Here is a 10,744-nt window from a genome sequence, read left to right on the forward strand (position 1 = left end):
TAGAGATGCCATACTTATAATGCTGGACTTGAAGAAGACATTGTCCAGTCCATTCCATGCTAGCAGAAATAATCAGGAATGTCCAAGATCCTCACTTCCACGCATCCTCTGCAGTTTGCTCTTTGGTGAGCAAAACAAAAATAGAACGAAATCGTACTCAGCGCCTTGTTTATTTAACACATGAATTGGATAATATCCAACCTTAGCAAGGAGTTACAGAATGATGCTACGGTCCTCATTTATAATCTAATATATGTTCTAAACATTCATCTCACAAACGAATCTACACACATGTTGTCTTGAACGTTTGATGCTTACAGAATTCTCTGACCTTTCTGTTAAACTGTTTTGGTGGTAAGAAACAGTGTGTGGAGACACTTGGACAATCAGAGAGCATGGAAGGAAACTCTGGAAACCATCTAACGTAGAGGCCGCTCTTTCCTGCAGAGGAGGAGATGTGGGGTCTGTTACAGCAAAATCCTGCACTTCTCGAGGTAAGGTCCAAAGCTCAAGCGTGAGACCCACTGCACCTCAGCAGGGACTACTGTCACCTATCCAATCCTCTTATCACTTCTGGCCAGCTCTCCTCCAAGCTTTAAACAAATTAATTTCAAACAATGCCAACTGTAGATCAGCTCACCTGACCTATTTTAAGGTAGGCTCAATTACTCATTCCAGCACTCCAAAACACACACACACACATCTTCAAACCAATTCATACCACATTTATTATCCACACATTTTCAAACCAATTCATACCACATTTATTATCCACACATCTTCAAACCAATTCATACCACATTTATTATCCACACATCTTCAAACCGGAGCTCTCCTTAAGGTCTGAAATGCTACAGTTCGCTGTGTATTACTTCTGCCCACACTTCTATACCAGCGCTGATTCTCCTATCTTCTGCAGTTTGGCTCTGCACCAGTTCTGCGTCTACCCCAAAGAAAAATCCTGTCTTTACTACGGAGGCATGTAGGGCTGCAAGAGTCGAGTAGTCTTATAATGTGAGAAGCACTTTAACAGGTTCAAGGAAAACACCCTATACCCATCAATCTTGTCTAAAAAACTTTTCTGTCCACAGTTCTGGCTATGAACTTAAACGTTGCTTCAGGCTTCTGTCACTGAATGCACATGCTACAGCAAGCTGATCACTAACTCGAGGTACATCTCCTGGCAGATGTGTCGCAAATCCACCCTCCTTCACCATGATTTTAGTGCTCAAAATTTGATTTATGAGCAGCAGTGCCACAATTACATGTAACAGCCCTGGAATCCCCTATATTTACTACAAAGAGCTTTTTGAGTTATTTCTAAAATAGCAGTACTGCTGTGTAGACACCAGGTCCTAAGCCAGCTGCCTTTGCCAAAATATTATCAGCCCAGTTGTATGTATTCATGATGCCAGCTCCTGAGTCTGTCCAAAATTTAGGCGCATCTTTATTGTTTGGCAACGTACAGCATCCTTTTCCTGTATCAGATGGGATGAGGTGAAGCCTGCTGCCATCTTAATCCAACTGATGAATTTCATTTAGGCTTAGAGGAGGCCATAAACTCCCCAATGCTTGCACCTTTGTCATACTTCTAACAATTCTAGGAAAATAGCAAACCAGATGAAACTCCATGTTGATGAAATCAGTCAAGGAGCTGAATCTATTTTCTGGTACCATGCTGATGCAAACCAGGGGATGACATCTAACTCCTACTTGGGGACATATGCTCAGCTTGGGAGCATATGAGAACCTCAGAATATTGTCACGCAAGAAAGAAATGCCAAGTGAATTCGGTGATCCAATGTAACCACTTCTTCCACTCATCAGTACACTGTCCCTTTCCCCTGTCTCTAATCACCAATGACAATAAGGCAATGTCAAAGTTCAAATGCAAGTACGCTGAAGTTATCATAAATTCTGGGTCAACCCTTGCACCCTAATAATATTTGTCATCATAATGAACACTGCCAATCCATGAAGTGTTTAGCTTTTCACAGTGGAGTTGCCAAGGTGACCTGTCAAATGCCCTCACAATGGTGCTTGTCTCAAGCTCGCAGCTCACAAGCATCAAGTCTCCAAAATCTACAAGAACAAGGCCTTCGTTCTTACAATGGAGTTACCTGTGTTGATGTGAGTAATAGCATCAGAAGGTCTTCTACATAGGCTTTGTCTGTTAACATGTGGAAGACATTATTTGCCTCTTCTAGTGATTTATGTCTTCTTTTCTAAGTTTAACTTAGGAAAAGTACAATAATTAAAGTAAATTAATTATTGTGGATTATTGGGTTATTTACTAAGGATAAATAATTTAATTATTTAAAGTGACTTATAAATAATCTCAACCGTTGATCCCAAGATGTTTCATGTTTCTAGAAGGGAGATTCGGGTTAGGGATTTAGACTCAAGGAAGAATATAAAGGAAGCCTAGTGAGGAGCTGAAGATAAAATGAAGAGGACAAGTGTGTGAGCGAATCATTGTGAAGAGAGAGTGATTTTCTCCAAGTGCAAGTGGCTCAGTTGACCGGTGCACAGAGAAGGTGAAGTGTGAGTGGGTTTGTGCGAATCTAGGAGGGCTGAGTTGGAGGAGATTCCAGGGCCGAGGTGCCGGAGGGAGATCGAATTTATGGAGGAGGCCGAATTGCTGGAGGATTGACTTATCCCCAGTGCGCATTATTAGCAGGGTGCAGATCGAGTTGCTGGAGGCCGAGTTCTTCAGGCTGATTTCATCCAGAGGTCAATTTTCTTGAGGCTGATTTACTTGGGCCAAACTCATTCTGAGGGAGCTGAGTTACAGGTTCCAGATTTGTATTTTTCCTTGTATCTCTGTGGGTCAAAAAACCCAAATTTTCCAGATAATGAAATGGTGAAGAATTGTTGTTAGTGATTTACTTTTTGCAATGTGTGATTGACCTCTCTAGCTTTCCGTTGAATATATTAAGTTAAAAATACCAGTGATTTTAATTTTTTGGTGATCCAGTAATTAATTGGGTACATATTTAAATTGTTGAGGATAAATTAAAATTTAAATTGCCATGATAAAATAAATCTGGCTGGTATTAGAAACTTAACAACCTGGATGGAAAGATCTTCAAGATTGAACTTTATCCAATGCCATCTTCTAGGAAATGGACTTTCTCCCCAGCAATGGCTCCAAAAATGCTACAACAAAATCTCAGACTTCTCGAAATGGAGTCTAAAAGCTCAAGTGCAAGACCAACTTCATCTCAGAGGGGCCACTGTCACCTCTCCAACCCTCTTCTCACTTGTGGCCAGCTCTCCTCCAAGCATTAAACAAATAAAGCTCAAATAATGCCAACTGTAGGTCAGCTCTAAGTGTCATGTACACAACATGACCTATTTTAAGCTCAGCTCAATTATTCATTCCAGTGCTCCAACACACACACAGATACATATCTTCAAACCAAGTCATACGACATTTAGTATCAAGAATAGGAGCACTAATTAAGGTCTGAAATGCTACAGTTCACAGTGTTACCTCTGCCCAGGCTTCTATACCAGCACTGATTTTCCTATCTTCTGCAGTTTGGCTCACTGGCATTCTGCACCAGTTCTGCGCCCAACCCAAAAAATAAATATTTGCTGTTGAGGTATGTTGGGCTGCAAGTGTCACCGAGTAGTATTATGACGTGAGAGCATTCCTTTAACAGGTCAGAGGAAAACACACTACAACCATCAATCCTGTCTAAAAAGAAATTATGTCCACAGGTCTGGCTATGAACTTAAACGACGCTTCAGGTTCCTGTCACGGAATGCACATGCTACAGCAAGCTGATCACTGACTCTAGGTACACACCTCCTGGCAGAAGTGTCACAAATCTACCCTCCTTCCCCATGCTTTTAGTGCTCAATATTTGGCCTCTGAACAGCAGTGCCACATTTACATGTAACAGCCCTCGAATCCCCTATATTTGCTACAAACAGTTGAGTTTTTTTCTCTTTTTTTTAAAAACTAAAATAGCAATACTTCTGTGGAGACACCAAGCCCTAAACCAGAGGCCTTCACCAAAATATTGTCAGCCCAGTCGTATGTATTCTTGATGCCACCTCCTGAGTCTGTCCAAAATTTAGCCTCATCTTTATTGTTTAGTAACTTATATTGTCCTTTTTCCTGTATCAGAGGGGATAAGGTGAAGCCAGCTGCCATCTTAACCCTACTGATGAATTCTTTCTTTCATCTAGGCTTGGAGGAGGCCGTAAACTCCCCAATGCTTGCACCTTTGTCATACTTCTGATGATTCTAGGAAAATGACAAACCAAATCAAACTCCATGTTGATGAAATCAGTCAAGGAGGTGAATAAATTTTCTGGAACCATGCTGATGCAAACCAGCGGGTAACAGGGCCACTTCGCACAAATATTTGTATTTTTAGGTTTTGTGATTATTGCGATACAATCATGTTCTGGTTAAGATTTTGGAATTGTGTTACACTTGTAAAAGCGAAGAAACAAGGATGCCACTAAGTTGCATTTTGTAAGAGTTTCAGCCATTGATCCTCAGTTATCTACGCAGATCACAGCTAGGTTAGGTGTATTTAGGATAGACGTGTAGTCTATAGAAGTTGGGGTTAAGGCTAACCTTATGGCCAACTTTTTTTATATAGAAGGTGGTTACTTCATTAGCAGCTCTTCAGCTCTCTACTGGAACATTTGATGTAACTTTATTGAAAATTAAGCTATTATAAGATGCATTTTTTTCTAAAACTTAAAAAAGTTTCGTGTTTAGTTTGTCTCCATAAATACAATTCATTTTGGAAATAGCATGTCCTTCGGCATCCTACACTCTTGAGTATGAACATTGATGTGCGGATAATCATGAAGAATCATGATGAGTCATATAGGATATGCGATGACGGGTTCATCAGACTGAAAGTAACAGCCAGTTTTTAGTGTGATGGTCCAAACCCAAGCCATTTCTCCTAGATTTCCTCTCCCTTATCATGCAGCAGAAATTTTGAGTTAGACATATACCTTGCTCTATCGATCTGCTTAGTTTGAATGTATATTCTCCATTTGTGGGTAAGATTCATCTGCTATGATAAATGAATGCACTTTATTCCTAACCTCAATCCAGCTCTGTCCTGGCTCCTTTTTCACTCCCCTCTCTCTCATCATCCTTCTCACCTTAGCTACATCATCCCAACTACCAGCTGCAGCGTAAATATTTGATAGCAACACATATGCTGCATCATTTTGTGGCTCTAACTCAAGAAGACGTTCTGCGGCATGTTTTCCTAACTCTAAATTTCCATGGATTCTGCAAGCACTGAGTAGGGTCCTCCAAACCACAGGACGTGGTTCAAATGGCATGTTATTAATAAAGCTTTCTGCTTCAACAATGCAACCAGCACGCCCAAGCAGGTCAACTATGCAAGAATAATGCTCTGGTGTTGGCATGATGCCATAAACTTGATTCATAGAATCAAAATAGTACTTCCCTTCATTCACTAGGCCTGCATGGCGACATACTGACAGAACACCAACCAAGGTGACATCATTCGGCTTTGAGCCTGCCCTCTGCATTTGTTCGAAAAGTTGAAGAGCTTCCTCAGTATACCCATGCTGCACAAATCCTGTAATCATTGCGTTGCAAAGAACTACATCCCATGTCTGCATAATTTTGAATACTTTGCATGCATCCTCGATGATCCCACATTTTGCATACATGTCCACAAGGGCACTTCCCACAAAGACATCCATTTCAATTCCTCTTTTTATGACATGGGCGTGAACACATTTTCTTTGTTCCAAAGCAGCTAGGGTAGAGCATGCCTTCAGCAAACTGCCGAAGGTAAACTGATCAGGCTTTACTCCTGCTCGCTGCATTTGACAAAACACTGCTAAAGCTTCTTCACCATACCCATGCTGAGCATAAGCTGCGATCATCCCACTCCAGGAGATCACATCTCTTTCAAGCATGTCATCAAATAGTTTGTGTGCTTCCTTTATGCTCCCACACTTTCCATAAATGGCAATAAGAGCACTTCTAACATGGACGTCCGACTCATATGTGCACTTTATGATATGTGTATGGACTTGTTTGCCTAGTTCCAGAGCTGTTAGGCCGGCACATACCCTTAGAACACTAACAAAGGTAAACTGGTTTGGTTTCATACCTAAAACTTGCATCCGAAAGAATAGTTCCATGGTTTCCTCGCCATATCCACTTTGTGCATACCCTGCAATCAATTCATTCCATAAAATGATGTTTTCTTTAGTCATATTTTCGAAGACGCGGGATGCATCGTCCATGCTCCCACATTTAGCATACATATCAACAAGAGCACTATTGGCAGAAATATCCGACTGATAGTCAGACTTGATAACTAGAGCATGAATCTGGCGGCCTTCCCTCAGAGCTGTTTCACTGGAACATGCCCTGAGAATAACGGCAAAGGTCAGGTGGTTTGGCATAACATCTGACAATAGCATTTTGCAAAAGAGATTAATTGCCTCTTTACCCAGCTCATTTTGAGCACAGCCTGTAATCATTATGTTCCATGAGATCACATCCTGTCTTCGTATGTTTTCAAACACTTTACCTGCATCCGTTATGTTCCCACACTTTGAATACATGTCAGTAAGTGCATTGCCCACACTGACGTTCGGCTCTAACGCATATCGGAAAACATGGGCATGGATTTGCATGCCATGTTCCAGAGCTGCAAGGATAGAGCAGGCCTTAAGCACACTGGTAATGGTAACCTGGTCTGCCATTATAGCTCTGTGTTGCATTAGATAAAACAGTTCCAGAGCCTCCTGGCCATACCCATTTTGGGCATATCCGGCAATCATTACATTCCATGAAATGGCATCTCGTTCAGGCATTTGGTCAAACACCCGGCCAGCATATTCAAGGTTTTGGCATTTGGCATAAGTATCGACAAGAGCACTACCCACAATTACATCTAGTTCATATCCAGATTTAACAATATGGGCATGGACATGTTCAGCTTGTTGCAATGACTCTAGGCTAGCACACGCCCTTAGAACACTACCAAATGTAAACTCATTAGCACCCACACCAACCCGTTGCATTTCACAAAACAAACCAATGGCTTCATCCCCTCGCTCTTCTTGAGCATATCCTGCGATCATTGCAGTCCATGACACCAAATTTCGCTCCGGCATTTTGTCAAACACTTTGAGCGCAGACTCCAAACATTGGCATTTTGCATACATATTTATGAGATGATTTTGTACAAAAATGTTTACTTCAAAACCAAATTTGATTATGTGTGCATGAACCTGGACCCCCTCTTTGATGGCTTTCAATCTCACACAAGCCTGCAATAGACCAGAATATATAAATGAATCTAAACTGTCCAATCTATGCAAAATTTCGAGAGCTGCATCCAATCTCCTCTCCTTGCAGAGTGCCATAAAATTTTCACGAGTGCAACTATACGCATGGTGAATTCTGGATCCTCTGATTTGTATGGTTTCAAAAAAATTGGGCACGAAGGCAATACGAATCTGGTTAAGGTTATTTCTAACATAGAAACGTTTCTGATCGCATGGTTTTAAAGCTTTGAACGTATGGACGATGAAATGATGAAGTCTGGGCATACCTGGGCAGTATTGTCTTTGCCCATTCATGGCGGACTGCCATAAGGGGCTTTCATGCTTCTAGTTCAATGTAAGCTGATCAGAGAATCTTCGTGGTATCTCAGTTCTAATATTCGTGGTGAAGTGATGTTAATGTGGGGTATATGCAGTAACAGTTAAAATGGAATTTCTGGTTTGAGGTGGATATATTGTTTTGGGTTGGTATTTGTTTTAAGTAGGTACTTTAAAATTGGATAATAATAATATTTATGATGTATAGTTTAAATTTAAATTTTATAAAAAGATTTTTAATAAATAAAAAAGTTTCATATAATAATTTGGTGTTTGTTTTGGTTTTGATTTTAAAATTAGATAATAATAATATTTATGATGTATAGCTTAAATTTAAATTTTATGAAAAGATCAGGATTTGAGGGTTTTAGAACAATTGAAATGAGGATGGTAATAATGAAATGGTGATGCTTTTTGTTTAAATTTTATGAGAAGGGTGGAGGGTGAGAGTGAATTGTAGGTTGTTGCGGAGGGGTGGGTATTTCAAGAAGGTATTTAAATATAAATAGAATAAGGTATTGAAATTAGTTTTTAATTAAGTATAATGTAATTTAAAATAATAACAAGAGTAAGAGTAATATGTTGTTTAGTACTTGTATATTATGTAAAAAGTAATTGATAATAAAATAATTATTGTGAGAATAACTATAAGGTTGTTTTCAAACTTCAATTTTGGCATGTATAATTACTTATTCAAATATAGTTATGGGCATCTAAATTGTTTGTAAACTTGGGTAATGTTTATATTTATTTTTAAAATTTGGTTTGGTTTGGTTTGATTTAGTTTTATATCAATAAATTTCAATTTGTTTTTAAAGCTTTTCTATTTGTGAAATATTTTATCAATATTTACTTCTTTAGTTTGGTTTAGTTGTAATGATTTTATGTGATTAAATTAATAAGAAATCTATGATTGAGTTATATTATTCTATGTGGTTAAATTAATAAGAAAGTCATTCTTGGAAATAATTAAATTAATAAGAAAACCATAAATTGAAATGTAAAAAAATACATATTTAATTTAACAATGATGTCTCACTTTTCAATACTGAATATTCTATGGAAAACAAAAATTATACAAATGTGAAATAAAAAAACAACTTACTATTATTCTACTTTCATATAGATATATAGAATGCTTCACCATTTTATTTTATTGACGACATTAGCATAATTACATGAACAATTAATGGAATACTTCATGTTAACACCCAGGTTGTTCCCTATGACTCCCAAGGGAATACGGCCGGGGTAACCACTAACCAATCTTTGGATTACAGCTTCTAGCCAAACTGTAATCAGAGAGGGCTCTCTCTTTATAATTTGTCTCTGTTCTGATAGTATTTTAGGCTAGCTATGTTGTTCAAACTTTTGTTTTTTGTGTTTGGTTGGAGAATGTTTCAGTCAAGATATGTATGCTCTCACTAGAATGTTATATGTCATTGGGCAATGGAGTCAGTGGTCCTTTAGCTGTTTTGAGGTGCTGCGTGATGCTGTAGTGATGCTGCAGAGCAAGGTTAGTGTCTGAGGAACAAACGTTCATAAAGTGATTGGGTGGGTTGTATCCAGTTTATGCAAGGCAATCAAGAATCTTACAGTAAACTGCTAGAGAAAGACAGTGAGAATATTGACCTAGAAGCAATGAAGAATTTCTAGGTAACATTCATACATATAGAATTAACAGCTACATGAGCAATTAAGAATTCATGTCCATGGTTAATTCTGAAGACAAACATTTACAGCAGTAAAAATTGAGTACAAGGTGTAGTAAAACAAATCCTGCACTATTCTTTTTCTTTACTGCTAGTTTAGTGTAACATGAATATGATTTGATAAACATAAGAAAGACAAGAACAGAGATTGAGGAAAAACTTGTTATTTCATCAGACAGCACAGGAATTCTGCATCAACACATGAATCATCAGCAAGACACCATAGTTCCAGGAAATCACTGAGCTGATCTAGCTCTTTGTATTAAACAATTCTGAAAGTAAACAGTATACATGCCTCAGAGTGAAAATTACCAACCCCTTATGCGTTACTAAGGGGAGTATATATACAAAGTTTACATAAGAAAATATCTGAATGGAGAGTAAATGCTTCATTAATAGCATGCCAACCGCTGGAGTGTAGCAGCTGAGAAAGTTAATGCTGTAATAACTTTTGTTCCCTTAGCTGTCAAAAAATGGTCAGAGCCTGTTGACTTGGTGGCAGTTGGAGTCGGCTGAGGATACGCTGTCAAAATTTGTGCATTTCTTTATCTTTTGGGCTAGCCGTCGTTGTCTATGTGCTGAGTCACATTTCGGCTGCTTTTAATGCTGACTTTATCATGCTGTTTGTCTTGTAGTGACCTGGAGCTGGCAGTGACCGAACAGCTGAAGCTACCGTGGCAGAATTTGAAGCATTGCTTGCCACCAATCCTCTTTTGGCATTTGATGCCTCCTAATATTTATTAAGGTCTCATCGGCCTCTGTATATCTGTAGAAGTTAGGAGGAGTTTCAAACAGATGATTCACTTCATTCTCAATAAAGAACAAGCCTTCCAGTTTGTCATACAAGCTCTGTCCTGAGGGAGGCCCTGTTTGTTCAGATGTACTGCCAGATGCAGTAATCTGATTCTCAATGTATGTTGCCATTCTGTTGGCAAATTGATCCCGGGAGACTAGTTTTCCTGCACCAGTTAGGAGGCTGGGCAGGCCTTTCGCTTGCAGCACTGCCAACTTGACTTTAAATTCCTCCACATCTGCTGTGATCTCATAGCACTTCCTCTCCACAGTTTGTACATAGTTCCTGAGAGTTAGCACCTTCTTGGCAGTGAGGACAGCCTCTGTTCTGTTGGGAATGCCTATGGCTGCTAGTTCCTCTTTTTCCTGCCTGTTCAGGAAGTCTATCATTCTGTTGGCCTGCTCTGGTCTGTTTTGCAGCAGTGTTTTGGCCTTATTGATTTCTGTTTGTGCTTAGCCCAACAAGTCCATCTGTTCATGCATTGTTTTTATTGATCTCCATTGTTGAGTGATGGATTGGCCTATTTTGGCCCATAGAATCCTTTTGATGTCGGCCATGGCTGTTTCCAGATTCAGCTCTTTTTCTAAGGCCTTTATCTTGT

The 10,744-nt window shown here is 39.2% G+C and overlaps 1 protein-coding gene across 1 annotated transcript; it reads right to left on the reverse strand.

Moving 5' to 3' along the window:
• Positions 1-564: 564 nt before the first annotated feature.
• LOC149210925 (pentatricopeptide repeat-containing protein At4g13650-like) lies at positions 565-7,736 on the reverse strand. The gene is made up of 2 exons (XM_089396827.1): positions 7,590-7,736; positions 565-7,305 (listed from the first exon to the last, which is right to left on the reverse strand). The coding sequence occupies exons 1-2, from the start codon at positions 7,611-7,613 to the stop codon at positions 5,008-5,010; spliced, it is 2,322 nt and encodes a 773-aa protein (XP_089252953.1). The 5' UTR covers positions 7,614-7,736; the 3' UTR covers positions 565-5,007.
• Positions 7,737-10,744: the final 3,008 nt, after the last annotated feature.

The sequence above is a fragment of the Pinus tabuliformis genome, chromosome 1_2 (assembly GCF_031772625.1).
Source record: "Pinus tabuliformis cultivar Carrire ecotype Pingquan chromosome 1_2, CPIR1, whole genome shotgun sequence".
Lineage (NCBI taxonomy): Eukaryota > Viridiplantae > Streptophyta > Pinopsida > Pinales > Pinaceae > Pinus > Pinus tabuliformis.

Coding starts and splice junctions, on each gene's coding strand:
- LOC149210925 (XM_089396827.1), bottom strand. CDS start 7,613: ATGGGCAAAGACAATACTGCCCAG. Junction 7,306..7,589: donor GCAAAGACAATACTGCCCAG/GTATGCCCAGAC, acceptor GGTCTATTGCAG/GCTTGTGTGAGATTGAAAGC.